The sequence below is a fragment of the Onychostruthus taczanowskii genome, unplaced genomic scaffold, assembly GCF_017590055.1.
Source record: "Onychostruthus taczanowskii isolate IOZ18803 unplaced genomic scaffold, ASM1759005v1 scaffold208, whole genome shotgun sequence".
NCBI classification, from domain to species: domain Eukaryota; kingdom Metazoa; phylum Chordata; class Aves; order Passeriformes; family Passeridae; genus Onychostruthus; species Onychostruthus taczanowskii.
The window spans coordinates 267932-285953 of record NW_024499329.1 but is presented as its reverse complement, the minus strand read 5'-3'; the positions used below and the strand labels follow the sequence as shown (position 1 = coordinate 285953).

At 51.3% G+C, this 18022-nt stretch overlaps 1 protein-coding gene across 2 annotated transcripts in view; it reads right to left on the bottom strand.

Annotated features, from left to right (window-relative positions):
* Nucleotides 1–13737: 13737 nt before the first annotated feature.
* BAHD1 (bromo adjacent homology domain containing 1) overlaps nt 13738–18022 on the bottom strand; it is a 32441-nt gene continuing 28156 nt past the window's right edge. For both annotated transcript variants that reach the window (XM_041404100.1, XM_041404102.1), the window contains exons 6-7: nt 16622–16713; nt 13738–14171 (exon numbers count right to left, since the gene is read on the bottom strand). In XM_041404100.1, coding sequence (XP_041260034.1) covers nt 13982–14171; nt 16622–16713 — 282 coding nt within the window. In that variant the 3' untranslated portion in view covers nt 13738–13981. The remainder of the gene's footprint in view (nt 14172–16621; nt 16714–18022) is intronic.

Below are 18022 nucleotides of genomic sequence, written 5' to 3'. Positions count from 1 at the left end.
GGGCGCGGTGACGGCGCGGGGCGGAAGAGGCGGCGGGACCGCCCCGCACTGAGCCCGCCCCGCCGGGGCCCTGCGGCGGGGACAGCGGAGCCGCGGGATGATCGAGTAGCGGGACTGCGGGGGACCTCAGGGCCCATCCAGTGCCACCCCGCGCCACCGGCAGCGACACCTTCCACCCGCCCAGGCTGCTCCAAGCCCTGTCCAACCTGGCCTTGGACACTTCAGGGATCCAGGGGCAGCCACAGCTGCTCTGGGCACCCAGTGCCAGGGCCTCCCCACCTTCACAGGGAAGAATTTCTTCCCAATCTCCCGCCTAACTCTGCCCTCTGGCAGTGGGAAGCCGTTCTCCATTGTCCTGTCCCCCCATCTGTTTTCCCAAGTCCCTCCCCCGCTCTCTTGGAGCCCTTTAGGCACTGGAAAGGGCTCTCAAGTCACCCTGGAGTTTTCTCCAGTCTGAACTGGAGAGAGCCCCCTGCTCTCCCAGCCTGTCCCCAGAGCAAAGCTGCTCCAGCCTCTAATCACGGAATCACAGAATCATCCAGGCTGGAAAAGACCCCCCAGACCACTGAGTCCAACCTGTGACTGATTCTCACCCAGCCCAGAGCACTGAGTGCCATGTCCAGTCCTTCTTGAACACCTGCAGGTTTGGGAACTCCACCACCTCCCTGGGCAGTCCCTTCCAGCATGTGACATCCCTTTACACCAAAAAAAATTCCTCCTGATGTCCAGCCTGACCCTCCCCTGGTGCATCTTGAGGTCATTTCCTCTACTGTCCCTTGCTCCCTGTCAGCAGAGCCTGACCCCCCCTTGGCTGCACCTTTCTGTCAGGGAGCTGCAGAGAGCGAGAACGTCGCCCTCAGCCCCCTTTTCTCCAGGCTGAACCCCCCAGCTCCCTCGGCTGCTCCTCATAGCACTTATTCCCACTGATCATCCCTCTGGAGCGAGTCCAGAGCCATCCATCCACCAGCACCTCAGCATGTCAGGCTGTCAGTCAGGCCTGAGCAACACCTCACTCCGCTCTCGTCCCAAAGTACACTGAAGGGTCATTTCAAACAGCCCGCCAGGTTTGCTCCGAGGTTCCGCACACAGTTCACATCCCAGTGCTTCCGTGGCCTTGTGCAGTGATAGCGGACGGTTTTTGCAATACAGGCCAAACTATCCATAATTAGGCATTGTGCCCCACTTTGTGTGATTCTAGAATTCTGTGATTCCTGCACAGGTTTAGCACCTGGAGGAGGGGAAGACACTGGCTACCTGCTGAGCCGAGGAGGCTGTGCCACCAGCGAGAGCCAGAGGGAGGGATTTTCCAACTCTCGGCAGGCATTTCCCGCAAAGCACCTCTGTGAATGATCCCAGCCGCTCACCTGCTGCTTCAGGCCGTCCCTGGATGCCCGCGGCACTAACCCAGCCATCGGGATGCCATTTCCTCACACAGCCCTTTCCCGAGTCACTCCACACTGCCATTGTTCTCCGCATTTTCCTTCAATGAGTTTTCCTAGCCTACCACGGGGCCTGGGCTCTTAACCAGCCTTGCAGGGACTCTCTGTCAGGAGCTTTCTTAACATCAAGAGAAAACCAGCTTCCACTTACTTCCCTTTGATCAGGAGCCAAGAGCATTTTGTCAGCCAAGGCAGACAAAGCACTTGGAGCGCAGCGTGAGAGCCTGCAGCTAGATTATTGCACATTTCCCAGTTTTATTTGGATGTAAATACAGCATTAGCTCTAGGAAGAGACCGATATCCGATCCTGCCACCAGCAAAGTTGCACACACGAGGTGTTATCAGATTCCTGCTCTCATTTCAGAGGGCAGGTCCTGATCTGATCTCAACACCAGCCCAAACTGAAGCCGTGCCAACATATATAATCCGTGTCACTGAGACAAAAATCAATCCCTCCTCCTGGGGAAAAAGCCTGATTGCAGCAAACTCCAAAGCAGCCAAGGGGAATTTTTATTTCTTTGAAGGCATGCTAGTCTGGCACTGCTTATTCCTTTTTGTTCCTATTCTCCACTAATATCTCTCAGGAGCAGTTATACAGGATAACCCACTGGTTCTGGAAATGCAGAGAAACAGGAAACTGCCCACGAGGTCAGAGGGGCTATTTTCCAAAGGGAACTTGGATTTAAGGACTGGTCTGAAGAGCAAAGGCATGGGGTGAGATGCAGAGTCCCTATAGGAACAGCACAGCCAAACAAATACAGGGTTCAGGGGCTGGTTTGCAGGGCTAAACCCTGTGTCACCAAGGAAAATTAATTGTGGTTACACTCAGTGTGCCTAATTAACACCCAGAGTGAGCAGTAATTTGATTTCCAAAGCAGTTAAAAGCCACCTCACGTTCAGAATGTGCAAAACTATGGGAATAGATTTCCCAGACAGATCCATCCCTTCAGAAAAAGCACATTTAGCAAATAAAATGTCACCGAGGAAACCCAACTTCAGGCTGCTGTGGTTTGCCTACAAGTTTATACAACACACCGCAGTGATGGAAGGGTTTGGTTCTCTCTTCTGTGGGAGAAGGAAGCCCACACAGCCCTTCCCAGGGAAATGCTCTGCCAGGCCTCTGTGTGATCTACTACCAGGGGTTGGAGCAGCAGTCTCATCCCTAAAATTCCCACTTACAGGTATAAAAAGATTTTTGTACTTCCCAGCCCTCTTCAAAATGCCTCCAAATCCCAATATTCACCTTAAGAGCACCACAGCCTCCACGCTGGGTAACTGGAGCAGTAAATCTCTGGGTCTTTTCCTCACTTTTTACTCACATGAGCAGAAAAACAACAATAAAATACATTATTATGATAATATTACATTATAATATCTCCCACCTTACACTGAGCCAGTCTCCCAGCAGCATTTATGCACACACAGGTTTAAGAAAGGCTGTAGAACTCACCTTGGCTATCAGAAATCAGGAATATGTATCAGTGTGACAAGGAAAAGGTGAGTTCCAAGAGGGGCTGGAGAGAAAGACCGAGGGACACCCTGTCCTTCCAGCTTGGAGTGAGGCTGGACACTGATGTCATCACAAATGCCCTGCCAAGGCTCTGCTGGCCTTTGGGGTGAGGTCAGATATTTATTTTGGGCTGAAGAACTGCAAAAAGGACAAACGGGTGAGGCCTCTGGAAAAGCTGAGCAAGAGAAAGAAGGTTTCTTGAAAAAACATCAGTTTGGGCTGATGCCAGCTTCCCAGACAAGAAACAGGATGGTGATTCCCATCAGAGGAGACACCCTGGATTGGTTTGAACAGCTCTGGATCAAAAAGTAAAACAAGCAAAGGAGGAGAGATCGGATGCCGTGGCTGCGTGTCCAAAGATTATCCCGTAATTTGGTATAATAAAGCCTCTTATCCAAGGGGATAAGCACAGAAGCCGCTCCACAATCAGCTCACTACCGAGGCGGAGTTTCTTATCTCTGGGGAAAAAGCCTTTTTAAACAAAGTCAAACACTCTGGATGAATACACTGAGTAATTCCAAGGAGATGGGCAAACACAAAAATCACTGTTTTCAAGGAAAACTTTGTGCTGACGCATCTGGTTCTAAATTCATTGATATGCGGTTGGCTGGACTCGCAAAGACCTTGCTCTGAGCTCAGTGCCTTAACTCCGAGCTCAGATCCGCACTCCGTTCCTCACGCCGAGCTCCGTTCTGCTTTCCCTGCTCCGCTGGGCACGGCTGTGGAATCGCTTCTGGAGGGAGCCATCCCGGCAGGTTCAGCTCCTTAGCGCCGGGAGAAGCAGCAGGCAGCGCTCGCTCGGCAGAGGCCGTGCCAGCTCTTCCCCTCTGGATTGGGGCTGAGCAGGCAGGGAGCGAGCCGGAGCGCATCCCGGTGCCCGGGGACGGCAGCGGAGGCTGCGGGGCAGGCAGACACCGCATGGATCCACACCGCCCGGGCAGCGCCGAGTGTCACACACCCCGCACGCTCCAGCCGGGCCGGAGGTGGGAGCGAGGGCAGGAATACCGCAGGCATCAGCGCAACGGGGACAGCGGCTCCGGCGGAGCTCGCCCAGTTATCCTCCTGCTCCCAGATCTTCCCCCCAAAAATCAGCTTGATATGCAACCAGGCTGAGCGTATCCAATTTGAAGCCAGTAACAACCACAGGTCCCTCGGTGCACCCTTTATCCTCCCGCTGACCCATCCCTGATCCCTCTGATCGCTCTGAGCCCAGCGCTGCTGGATGCACACACACACACACATCCTCGCAGGCGCAGCCAGCCGGGCTTCTACCGCCAGCGCTCAGTACAAACACACATTCAATCACACACAGCTCCCAGACCTGCGTGGCAGGAGAGTCTCCAAGTCTCTTAACTCGTTCCAGGTCTATCTGCTGCTCTTTACACGGAGTTTCCCGAGGCTCCCAGGCGGCTCCTGCGGGGCTGTAATGAAGTCCTGACTCTGTGTGTGAAGTTCCTGCTGGAATTTGTAGGCAATTAATGTTCCTGTGGTTTCACAGGCAGCAGGACGAGGACTGAATCTGCTCCAAAACCTGCAGCACCTCATCCCTGACACCAGCAATCATTGTCCCCAAGGCAATGGGACCGATAAGGACCCATTTGACTGAGCCCTGTTTAGGTTTGTAACATCCTTCCGTGTGCTAGCAGTGATAATGGCCTGTGAAGGACGTGCTTTGCCCCAGGGAAAGTATTTGACTGGGATATTGGAGACTGATGGTGGATGGGTGCTGGGAAGTTGGGGGGATAAGCTGAACGAGAGTGGGGGATCTGGCTGGGAACATGGACACATTTATCCTGGAGGGGACAGTCAGGCATTGGAGGAATGGTGCCATCACTGTGGAGTCCAGGCCGGCTGACTCGCAGAATCCCAGAATTTGGAAAAGACCTCCAAGATCATCAGGTGCAATCTTCAGTTGTGGTACTGGGGAAAACTTCTCAACATTCTGGTCTTTTTCTTATTCTTCTTGATAGGATTTTCCATTTGTAACCTGGATTTTATAGGAACGGGAGGTTTTGTGCCTTCAGGCCATCCGAGGCAGCATGTTATTTAACTTGCTGTGTAATCCCTAAAAGCACTTTCCTGAGAATTCCAGGAGCACTTCCCAAGGAAAGTCTGAGGGTTTATCATCAAGCCCACTGTAAATCCCAGTCGGAAATCCTGGGTCAGTGAATCACAGCAGCATGATTCCTATTTTATTACTGACACACACTTATGTACACACTCCATTTGTTTTTCCATGTTAAATTCCCTATGTGTGCACAGCAGGATCCTACTGGTACTTTAATGAATAAACATGTAGAATTAATCTGAAATTTTCTCTAAATGCAGCATATTTGGAAAGTTATTTCCAGTGTTTTCAAGCCTGAAATGTATCAGCATCAAGGTGGTTTGGAAAAAGAAAGGAAGAAAAATGAGGGAGGAAACGCAGGATGTAGGGGAAGGCAAAGAGCGAAGAGTAAGGGAATCCCATCACTCATGAAAAATTAATTATTAGAAAAATGAGTTATTATAAGACATGAGCCATTGTTAATTAGATCAAAGAACATAAGTGACTCCAGCAAGAATTCTGGCCTGACATCTGTCCCAACAGGATTAATTTAAAATAAACATTAGGAAGAATGAAATAAATCAGTCCATTTGTGCCTCCTCTTGCTCTGGACCATGAAAGACTGAGGCTTTCTGTTAAAGAGTGATGAAAACGTTTTTTCCCCCCTCTCTATCAATTAAAAAAAAAAGGTTGCATTATTTCCAGATTTTAGGAGAAAACATTGGGAAAGTTAAATTACAAGAAAATTTGCTCAAATATTAGAGCAAGGGTCTGCCCCTGGAAATGGGGGACTGCTGCCTGCCTGGATCCTGGTTTCCAGACCCACATGTACCTGTGGGGCTGCTTTTGGGACATCACATTCCTAAGACAGGGAGGTCCCACGAGGAAATCAATTCCCATGGGGAGTCTCAGCCTTCATCTTGCAGGGAGGCGAGAACAAAACTCAACTGTGCTCGTTAAAATGCCATGTAATTCCCTTTTTATAGACTAATTATCTGATGTGCTACGAATCCAATCCCACTCGCGGATCTTTGGCTGTGATAGGGAGAAACATCCCCCAGCCTGGGACAGGGAGAAACATCTGATTGCTAAATCACCCTCACTCTGAGCAGTCCTGAGTCTGCTCCTTGAGAAATCCATCTCCGTGACCCAGGGCAGCAGAGGACGCTGTTTCCTGCTAGGGGGGTCATTTGTGTAGAAGGAAAAAGAGAGGGGAAAAGGGATTAAGTGGAGGTGAGGGAACATTCTGTGATCTGAGAGCACAAAGCACTGCACAGGCTGACTGGGATGTGGTGGCCAGGGGCACCTGCTCTGCTCCTTAAATCTGGGCTCAGGGACCACCCAAAAGATGGAGGAGAAATCAGAGCCAGCTTTGTGCAGCACAATATCTACATATTAAAAAGAAATAAAACCAGGATGTTCCAGGGACAAAGGAAACCCAGGGAATTTGCTCTGTGCCCTGAGCCAGCTGCTGAGGAGCAGGAGAGTTTACCTGTTGCAGAGGGAGAAGGGAGTTTTCTCACTAGCTCTTCCCAGAGAACTCGATTCTTCCAAAACCACGACACTCCCAATGTGGGAAGCAGAAATGCTCTGGGAACAGCCACAAACTGCTTCCTTGTGGGCAATCTGGCTGCCTTCCTGTCCTCTTCTCATTTATAGAGTGCTAAATGCTGCCAGGTGCCATCGTCCCTATCCCAGCTCTTGTATGGACTTTTACAGTCACTGCATCCCTGCTCAGGCAGCAGCACGGGAATAGCAGCGAGCATGGCTACAGAAAAAACTGGATTATTGATGAAGTTATATGATTATTAATTACATTATTTATGAATGCAGAGAAACCAGAGCAACAAAGCAAACTCCCAACAACCTGCCTTGCTGTGGGGGCTCCCAACCCCGCTTTGCACCATATCCTTTCAAAAATCCCTCTCCATCAGAAGAGCTTGTTTGTTGTTTTCTAATACTGCTATTCCGGTGCTCCTTCTGAGAGCAGAAGAATATTCTTGGAGAGGCAGGTTTTTTCCAGCCCTGTTAAACTGATTTGCTTTTAAGAATCACAGGGCGGTCGAACCGCTCTGGCTCCGGCTTGTTTGTGCAGAACACTCTGGAGAGGTTTATAGAGATATTAAAATTAAATATGAAGTCACGGAATGAATGGGGCCTCCATTCAGTGTGCCTTGTAAATCCAGTTTAAATGGTTCCCTTTATTAAATATCCTTTCCTCTTAAAAATGGATTAACTGCTCTCGCCGGAGGCTCTGACGGAGAAGCTGTTGGATCCCTATGGCAACGCCGCGCTCCGAGACCCCTTGGCTTCATCCCAGTCCAGGTATCCCCTTTATACCACCTCCAATTATTAATCAGCATCTCCCACTATTAATTACAACCCCGAGGCCGGCACTGAGCACTGTGCTGCAACTTCCCACTGCCTCGGTGAGTCCCATCCCATATGGAAGGCATGGACAGAGCTTGGATGTCTTTCCCAGCACACCTGGCAGTGCTCACCTGATTCCTCCTCTGTTCATCTGGTTTTTGTGCTCGTTGTTTTCCTTTTCTTCCTACTTTTGGCATCAGTCTCTCACACTGCCCAGTGTCGCTCCCAGTGGCCCTGCAGAGCTCTCAAAATGTGTTACAGGCTGGCATTTGGAATTTAAGGAAAATTCATACATAAAGGGGTGATTTAGCTGGATTTTGGGGTTTTGCAGGAGGCTGAAGCAGTACAGTCCTGGCCAGTCCCCATGTGACCCCTCAGCACAGCTCCCTTCCCAAGGGCCAGATAGGAATTACCTTTCTGCCAAGGGCTTTATCACAGGAAAGAGTCTCCAGGAATGTCCAAGCCTGATGTTTCCAGAAAAATGGCTCGCTGCACTACTGCTCCAGGACCCTGAGGTTTTGGGCACAGGGATGCAGCCATGGCAGGAGCAGCAACTGGAGAAGAACACGAAAAGCTCAACCTCATTTTTATTCAGCTTTGAGTGACACAGGCAGTGCAGGAGCCATTCCAAGAGTGGCTCTGCGAGGCTGCTGTTGCTTTCCCATGGATGAAGCCTGTGCCAACGGAGCTGGGAGCTCCCTGTGCTGCCACTGCAGCATTTGGAGCAGCATGGAGCAGCAAGAGCCAATGCTGGCATGCAGGAATTAGTGAGCAGTTATCCATTATCTCCCCTCAAGCCCCCACCTCGATAAGCCAAAGTGTTTATCCCATATGGATGGGGTGAGAAGAGCACAGTAAAACAGGGAATTGCCCACGCTCAGGTCCCTGGAGGTTAAGGGGATGTGTATCCCTTTTCCCTGTGTGGCATCAACCCTGCCAGGGCTGGTCCTGCCACCAGTGATGGGACAAATCCCACTCCCACTCCCTGCACAGCTCCTCCATGGGCAGGGATGGAGCTGGGTGGGTGCTGGAGGACTCTGTCACATTCATGTGACAGTCCCAACTGCTCCTGTCTCTTGGCTCACAGTGATTTTGGCACAATTACAGCCAATTATAATTAGCAGCATTAAAGCCCCAGTTAAACACAAGCAGGAGCTCACGGCTTTCACTCCAGGTGGGAAGACACTTCAGCCAGTCCTGGATGCTGCTCTGGATCTGCTTGGCTGGGACACATAGGGAGTGAGGTGAGGAAGCCCCAAGAAGGCTCCCACAGCAGCATCATGAGACCAGCTGGCACTTTCCCTGGAAAAAAAGAGCTGCTCCAAAGCAGAACAAAGAGCCATGCCAGCATCCCTGAATCTGCAGGACACTGCTGTGCCTCTCAAACAATTAATTCCCAAAGGTCAGGATGCACTTTTCAACAGCTCTCACCCTCTCAGTGTGCTCATCCTGGTGCCCAAATCTTATCCCCTGGAAGTGCCCACAGCTCCAGCAGCTCCTTCCCAGCACCCCAGGTGCCTCCTTCTCCCTGCAATTGCCACAAGGCTCTGTCACCTTCAGACACCACACGTGGAAATGAGGGAAATGGGACATGGCAGGCTGGCTCTGCCAGGTACCTGAACCACTGCTGGTCATCAGAAGCTGTCAGGGGATGCCCAGCTGGCCAAAGCCGGGCGGGATTCCAACGGCCGCACACCTCACACTTTCCAGACAGTGAGCCCACGCCTTCCAGATGCATGGGAAACTCCAAGGACAACCTGTGGGCAAAAGGACTCTGCCACAGTGGCAGCAGAACATTCCTGGCAGGATCAGTCATGATACAAGAGCAGTTTGCTGAATGTCAGATCCAGGAGAGCCGGATACAGCGTGCCTCCCTCGGGTAGCAGATTTCAACAGTAAATCCAATTTTGTTTGACATTAATCCCAACTTTTCAGCCCGCCACAGATTATCCTTCTGGTGACGGCTCACCACGCAGGAAGAGCAGGGATGGAAAAGCTTTTTCCTGGTTGTCTTTCCAAAGGACCTCTCTGAGGGAGCATCGACACCTGGCTAAGCGCCAGAGCCGGCCGTGGGTCACATGCAGGGGACAGGTTTCTGTTCCATTTCTGGCACCCACATCACTGATGGCTCCCAGTGACCAGGTCACATTAAATCCAACTGGGAAATCTCAAATTGGTTCTTCAGCAGAAATCCCAGGCCCACAGCAGCTCACAAATGTACATCTCCCTGGATTAGCTCCTTCCTCCCCTTGGGAGGAAAATTCCCAGATGAATTAACTGATGAAGTTTCTTTTCTCTCACTGTGGTTTCCTTTTTCAGGAATTCTCTTGGTTTGATCTGCTTCTCCAGGTCTGTGCTTCCAGCAGCTCCCTGTGAGAAGCTGTGCTGGCAAGGCTGGGAGCAGGAAGCAAAAGCCAGGATCCTCTAGCAAAATCCCTAACGCTAGGAAGAAATTTAATCAGGAATTTAAGAGCAGGTGTGATGCCAGCAGGGCTGCAAGGGGACAGGAACTGAGCAGCCCCAGCCCATGATGGGACCATCTCAATTTCCTGCTCAAGGTGACCTGGGAGTGAAAGATGCTGCAAATTTTCAGAAAGATGCAGCCGGGGTCCAATGGATTATCCAAGGACTATGGATGCAGTTCTGCCACATCCAGCTAATGTGCACAAGCCACACGTGCCCCTCACTCCCTTCTCTGTAATTAGGAGCTAATTCCATATCAGACATTACTCTTTCCTTCTGCCCATTTTGTTCCCAGAGCTCATCCCCTCCCTCTCCAGGTGTGCAAGGCCACAGCCCCAGAAAGCAGCAGAACATTTCAACACGGAATGGAAATCATGAAAGACGAGGAGGAACCTGCAGGACAGCTCCAGAGGAGCCATGGCTCAGGACTGTGTGGGAGTGGCTGTGTCACCACCCAGGGCCACAGGAGCTGTTCCCCCCGAGGATGAGTGTGCAGGAGCCCCTGCACGTGCCTCTGCCTTTGGCCTTGCACCCCCAGGCCCTGTCACCGGCTGGGAGCACCCCTGAACAGCTCTCACCTGCATGTGGCTGCAGACACTCCCACCAGGTACTCCTGATCCCATTATCCTGCTCCTCATTGCTCCTCCAGCAGGTTATTTGACTCCTGTCTGCTCTTCTCCCACTTGGAACTCTTTTGGCCATTTGGGATATCTGTGTAGATGGCTTGGCCATTGGACCTGTCCTCAGGGTGCATGTGACACGGGGTGTCACATGGGTCCACGGGGCTGTGACACTCAGCTGGCAGAAGCTGGAGGAGACAGCGTTCCAAGCGAGATCCTTTTCCAAAGCAACATTCCCAAATGCTTCCTTCAGGGTTCCTAAAGCCTAGCTGAAACAAGATTGCCACCACCACCTGCCCTGCTTGGACAGCAGAGACTCAAATACTCCACTGACAGCGGCTGTCAAGAGCAGACTTGAGAAAAGTCAGTCAGTCCCTGCCTATCCTGTTGCCACTTGCTCTATTTCCATGGAAAGCCCAAAAGATTGCTTATCCAACAACCCTGCGCACCCACATCTGCTACCAAGCACTCCTAACTCCTTCAACCACCAGGTCCAGGAGGGAAGTTCATGCAGGAATGGGAAGAACAGTCCAGCACTGGTTTGTTTTCTAAATCAATACGATTTTTCAAATTTATTTTTTAAGAATTACTTCTAATATATCTTTCTCACAGAAGGAGGGAATAGGGAATGTTCTCATTCCATCTGTAAACAATGAAATACAGATCTGGGAGACCAGGGAAGAGACACAAAAAAGTGCATTTTACAAAATTATCAACTAAAATATATTTTACATGTATTACGCTTCAATTTAAATTCTACCGACTGCATTTTTCAGTTTCAAAAAATATTTCCATATCTAATAGATTAAAAAAGCAGGAAATCTTTTCATTAGGGATAAGACATTTCAGTTCATTTACATGCTGTTTGCACAACAGCATCAGCAACCACGTGAACCTCAATGTTCATGGCCTGAAGCAGATTCAACATGAGAAGAGTCGGGTTTGTCCTCTCCAGAGCTGGACCGGAGCCCGTTATGGACCCAGGACAAGGAGAACTTCCCTGCTACCTGGAGAGGAGCCAGGACAAGGTGGGAGCAGGGGGAGATGGGGCAGAAGGAGGAATTTCGGTGAGTTACTGTGGTTCCAAGGCTGGGTCTCACACCTGGGCCCAGCTGCAGCAGTGCTCAGGCTCACCTGGCTGGTGGGTCTTGCAGCATTCCATGTCCAAAGCACTGCCAGGGAGAAATGGCCACAGCAGCTCTCCTGCTTCAGGTTCAGGGACAAAGGAGTCCCCATGAAGCCAAACACGTGGATTTGGGTCTTCCCATCACCTTTCACTCGCTGTGGGGTGCAGCTGCTGCACTCCCCCCATGGCTGGGCAGCTGCCATTCCCTCTGTGTCATGGGCAAGAGCAGCTCCACTTGTCCAGCATCCTCCCTCCCTGCTACAGGGGACAACCACTTCATATCCTCCCCCAAAAGCATCAGAGACCACAATCTCCAATGCCTCTTTGCACCCCTTCATCCAAGTGTCCCCACAGTGCCACCACTTCCCAACCCAACACAGCCCCACCACATCATTCCAAGAGACCCCCAGTGCCAAGCGAATTGTTCAGGATAGATCTGGGCAATCCCTTTGACACCAACAGTATCTTGAGGTATAAGTGAGAGAAGATGCTTCACCTGACAATTCTTGCTTGCACACCTGGGATCCCCCTTCTTGGAGCTGGGTGTTCTCCCTGGGCTACGCAGATGAGAATAAACAGGAGTTTTCCAGCAGGAATCATCCACCAGCTGCAGGGAGATGCCCGCCCGCTGCGGTGGGTGCCAGACCTTGTCATGGCCTCAAGCCATCACCTCCGGACACGTTCCCCTCTTTGGTATGTAGAGCAAATCTCTGGAGAACTCCTGTGTGCCTGAACTATTCCATGTAAAGAACTGGATGCCATGGGCTTTCTCTCCAGGCCAGGCAGGTGTGCGGCCACTGGAGCAAGGTGACAAGCCCTGCGTCCCCAGGGAGTACAGGGAATGCTGCTTCCACTGATAGGACGTTAAAGCAGAATGGACGCTTCCACTGTGGAACACAAGTTCAGAAGCCCCAAAAGACTGGGAAAACGCAGATCCCTCGTTTCGGTGAGCGGCTCCGGCCAGCAAGAATGTGGGTGGCACAGGGTCAGTTCTGCTGTAAGTTAGTGCAATCTCGGGCTGGGCTCCCAGCCTGGTGCAGTGACTCCCCAGGATGTGACACTGTCCTTTGGTTTGCTTTGGGATTAACTCCAAGTTAGCATTGAGATAAGCTAAGGTCTGTCTGGGATCTAAGGTCTGTCTGGGATCTGTACAGGTAAGGCAAGAGGCAGGACCTGCGGGGCTCGCACGGTCCACGCGAACCTTTCCCGATGCTCAGGTCCTTTCAGGAGCCACAAAGCCACTTTGGTGAGCTTGCTTGGACACCGGGATGAGTTTGGAGGAGAAGACGCTGCTGATGGCTTCAACAGCACTCCCAGGATCAGGACAGTCACATGGGGAAGGGATTTTAAAAAGCCAAAAACACGCAAGAAAAGGGTTTGCCACTTCCCCCTCTGGAAGTTTGGCTTCTTCCCACTGCAGATACACGGGGATAAGCAGGGTCTGTAAATGACATTACAGGAAACAAACTGGGAAGAAAGAGAAAATCCAGGGCCCCCTGAGCCATCAGAGGAAGAGCAACACTCAGAAGAGAAGAGGAAACATGGTTCTCCCTAGCAGAGCCCACTTTGTGAGCTCCAAGCTTCCAAGCGACAAGTGCCGGTGAGTACTGAGCCTTGGGAATGGGGCATAAAATCCTGTGGGCTCGGTCAGGACACCTGGGACAGGACCAGCTCTAACCCTACACTGCAGTGTGACACTTGCCACCTTGCCAGCTCCCTCTGCTCCACCACGGAGCAGGCTCCAAGCCCCAGCCAAGGTGGTGAACCACAGAGCAGCGAGGTGAGGGGAGGGAAAAGACAGGGGAGAACAGGGGTCACCTCTTCCCCTGGTGGAGCAACACCTATCCAAGCATGACACAAGGCCACTCTGCACCCAGGCAGCTCCCAAAGCTGTATTTTGAAACTCTCACCGTGGGAATCCTCAGAGTCTGTCCTGCGGGACCAAGGAGACTCTCCTGTGCTCTGCCAAGAACTGTGCTCAGTTCAGGGTCTGAAAACCACCGACTGTCCCACCGCACTGACACATCCTTCCTGCACCTTCGTGCCATTCCCCCAGCCATGGCTCTGCACTGCTTCCTGGCTTTTATCCCCTGCAAACCCTCCCAATAGATGCAGCTCTACATACATATATAGATATAGATTTACTTATGCAAATCCCTATATCTATATACATATATTTATTTTTTACGTATATATTTTCATTTATGTTTTTAATGAAGTGCTGTGCTTTCAACTGCTGCCTCCCCCTCCACGGGCTTCGCTCCTCGCACGCTCCCGAGTCCCAGGGCGGAGCGCTGGGCGCTCCCACCTGCAGCAGCATGAGGTGGGTGAGAGTGCACAGGTGTCCCCAAGGCCGTGGGCGCTCCGGTGCCGCCCGCTCCCGCCGCGCTCCGACCCAGGGCTGTGCTACTGCGGGTTCTTCAGGATGCGCCCGTGCCTGAAGTCGTAGACGTGACGACAGAGGAAAACCAGCTCGGGGTCCGTGTCCTCGGGCACCTTGCGGTGCAGAGGGGTGGAATACTCCTCCGAGGGAGGAACCATGATGGTTTTCCTGCCCGGGATCCCTTCGACTCGACGCTTTGCCAAGGCACAAAATCTGCAGGGCAATCACATCGGAAGAGTTACCAAAGGATCCTGGAATGCTTTGGATTGGAAGGGACTTTAAGGCTCATCCAGTGCCACCCCTGAGACTCGACGCTTTGCCAAGGCACAAAATCTGCAGGGCAATCACATCGGAAGAGTTACCAGAGGATCCTGGAATGCTTTAGGTTGGAAGGGACTTTAAGGCTCATCCAGTGCCACCCCTGACATGGGCAGGAACCTTTCACTAGGTTCCACCTTCCACTAGTCCCAGTTTCTCCAAGCTCCATCCAACCTGGCTTTGGACCCTTCCAGAGATGGGGCAGCCAGAGCTTCTCTGAGCCAGGGCCTCATCACCCTCATAGGGAAGAATTTATTCCTAATATCCCATCTAACCCTGCTCTTTGGCAGTGTGAAGCCATTCTCCCTTGTCCTGGCACTCCACACCCTTGTAAACAGTCTTTCTCCATTTTTCCTGTAGGCTCCCTTGAGGTACTGGAAGGGGAAATTAGGTCACTCCAAAGCCTTCATTTTTTCAGGATGAACAATCCCTATTCTCTCAGCCTTTCCTCATAGGAGAGGTGCTCCATCCCTCTGATCAACCTGATGGCCTCCTCTGGACTCGCTCCAACAGGTCCGTGTCCTTCCTGTGCTGGGGACCATGAACTCATTCCCTCTCCTGCTGCCTGTGTCCTGCTGGGAGCCACAACTGCAGCTGCTGGAGGATAAGGGGAAGGGAAGGAATGTGGACAAAGCTTTGTTCAAAGAGAACTCCTGCAGGAAGCAACACAAGTTTGCATTTCCATAACGGGTGAATATTGTACAGCACCAAAGATCATAGCGATTAAAAAAAAAAGTTTTAAAACCTTATTTTTACTGCTTTGGCCTCATTTTTGCTAATTAGCCCCTAATAAATGCTTATGAACTAATGTTTAGGAAAACAAAGAATTCAGGATACCTTCAGGGAACATCTCTCAAAGGTGACCTGACCCACAAGAGCATGAAAGAATTCCTGCCAGTAGCTGTTCCAGAAGACTGGGGTGCTAGAATGGAAAGGAACTGCTTTGATCCAAAGCTTGGGGATGGGGGAATTTGTTTGGTTGGCTTTGTTTGTTTGGTTATTCTTGGGGTTAGGTTGGTTTTTTTTGTTTGTTTGTTTGTGATTTTTTAGTCTTCTCAAAAGAAAGATCAAAATTCAGTTTCTAAAGAGTTTGTACGCTAGTTTGTTTTTAGAAATTCCAAGAGCAGAGCCCTGGGCAAGGAGCAGGCTGAGGAGGAGTCTCAGGCATCCCTTCCATGGCAGGGCTGCATAAACCACAAGATGCACCCAACAGAACTGAAGATTTAAAGCACTAGTTTGCATGGTGGGTTTGTGCCCATTCAATCCCTATTTTCCTTTAGCCCTGTGTATCCATCACAGGATGGCAGGCTGGATGCTGGGAAGTTCTTACTGACAAAGCTGCAATTCAATCAGCAAGAGCTCAACTATAGCAGCCTGAGTCACTGCTCCAAGGGGTGCTGCTGCCAAAACTTCAGGATCTGGTGTCCAGCATAAACACTGGCACAGGTATCAGCAGGTTTTTGGGTAGTCTGGCACCTGTGTCCCACAAGGGATGGATATACAGGATCTCTTCCTAGCTCACTTAGTTTTTAGCTCCAAGTTCCATGTTTTTCTGTACAGCTGTTCCTATCTTCCTTGAAAGCACGTGCAGTGGTCATACAAGCATGCCTACTTGGGAGTCCCTTGAGAGGAGCACAAGAGGCTGGGGAAGAGTTTGGAGCACCAGGAGTAACTGAGGAAACCGGGGGGGGGATCCAGCCTGGAGAAAAGGAGGCTCAGGGGGGACCTCTGGCTCTCCACAACTCCCTGACAGGAGGGTGCAGCCAGAGGCTATCAGGCTCTGCTCGGGGGGGGGATCCAGCCTGGAGAAAAGGAGGCTCAGGGGGGACCTCTGGCTCTCCACAACTCCCTGAAAGGGGGGTGCAGCCAGAGGCTGTCAGGCTCTGCTCCCAGGGAACAAGGCACAGGTTGAGAGGACGCAGCCTCAAGTTGCACCAGGGGAGATTTAGGTTGGATATTGGGAAAACTTCTTCAGGGAAAGGGTGGTCAGGGCTTGGAACAGGCTGTGGTGGAGCCACCATCCCTGGAGGGATTTAAAAGCTGTGTGAATGTGGCACTTGGGGACGGGGGTTACTGGTGGCTTTGGCAGCTCCAGGAGAATAGCTGGACTCTATGATCTTAAGGGTCGTTTCCAACCCAAAAGATTCCATGATTCTACACAATCCAGACATGGAATGGATCTGGAGCAGGAGAAGCCTGCAGCAGAGCAAGGGTCACTACCGCAGCTCCAGCCACACCACAGCCCGCAGGGCTGGGACAGCTGGGCTGGCTGGAACGGGCAGGATGAGGGAGGCTGGAGGCAGGGGGAGCTTTGGGAAGTGCAGCAGGTTCAGAGCTCCACCTACCTGCAGTACTCTGCGAAGGTCAGCACGTAGCACTTCTCCTCGATGCAGGCGACGCTGTTCTCGTCCTGGTGCCGCGACGCGAAGATCTCGTTCTGTGCCAGGAGGGGAGGGGACAGGTCACCCACTGGAGCCCCGGCCAGCTCCACACCCTCAGCCGGCCAGAGAGGGAATGGTGAGCTCTGCATCTCCACCCATCACCTCCACGCGGAGTGACCAAAGCATGCCCACGGTGAGTATTCCTCAGAGCCAGCGTCCCACATAACCCAGGCACCTGCCGTGTGCTCTGTGCACCAGTTTCATCCAGCAACAGTGAGCAAAGCACCGTCTCTCCCACCATCTCACCCTGGCCAGCACATTTGGTGAGACTAAGTGCTCCAATATCCCATGAATTTCCAATGTCACAAAGCTCTTCAGCAGCAAGGCCATGGCTGGCTGCACCCCTGGGTCTCCCCTTTCCTGCTGGATTCTCTAATCCATCTTTATATCAAAACTTAAAGACACCCTTCTTGTCCAATCATTTCCTCTTCCTAATTAAATTTACCAAGAGAAGTAGCAAAGCTTTTTCCAGAATCATGGAACAGAATCTTGCTATGGTTTGGGTTGGTAGGGACCTTAAGGATTATCTCATTCCACTGCCTGCCATGGCCAGGGACACCTTCCACTAGACCAGGTTGCTTCAAGCCCCATCCAACTTGGCCTGGAACACATCCAAGGAGGAGCAGCCACAAGCTCTATTGGCAAACTTCTCTTCACTTTTTCCCAGAGTAATTTAGGGAATTTGGCTCTGCAGCAGGCAGGATTGGTTATACACAGGGTAACCCAGACAGAGCCACTGAGAAGAATTTCAGGTATGGTTAGATCAGCAGAGATGATCTCTGGGAACATGGGTGCCTTGAACAAGTCTGGAAGCATTCCCTGAAGGCTCCATTTCTGCTTTGCTGGAAGGGAAAACTCACAAAAGGGTGAACATTTGGGGACAGGGTTGATCAGGGACACTGGGAATGCCACACCTGCCTTCTGCACCTTGGGGTTCTGGTTTATTCCTTGAGTCAAAACTACCTGAGTCACCCTGGCAAGCCTGGCCCAGCCCTCAGCCCAAGCCCTCTCTTGTTTGAAGAATTGTGTAATTTAAATGGGTTTGCAAAAACCTGGCTTAATTGCTCCTGGCATTCTCCCTGGACTGAAATGCAACTGGATACACTCACTTTTCATTTACAAAGTACCACATTTTGGTTTAGAAACTCACCTGTAGCCTGCAAACGAGGCAGTTACAATTCCCTGGCTGCTCCCAAGTCCTGCTCTCAAACCCTCCCTCCCTTTTTATTTAAAAAAGTAATAGAGATTAAGAAAGCACCAAGTTTTGAAAATTGGGTTGAACACAGCAGTGAATTCTTCATTCCC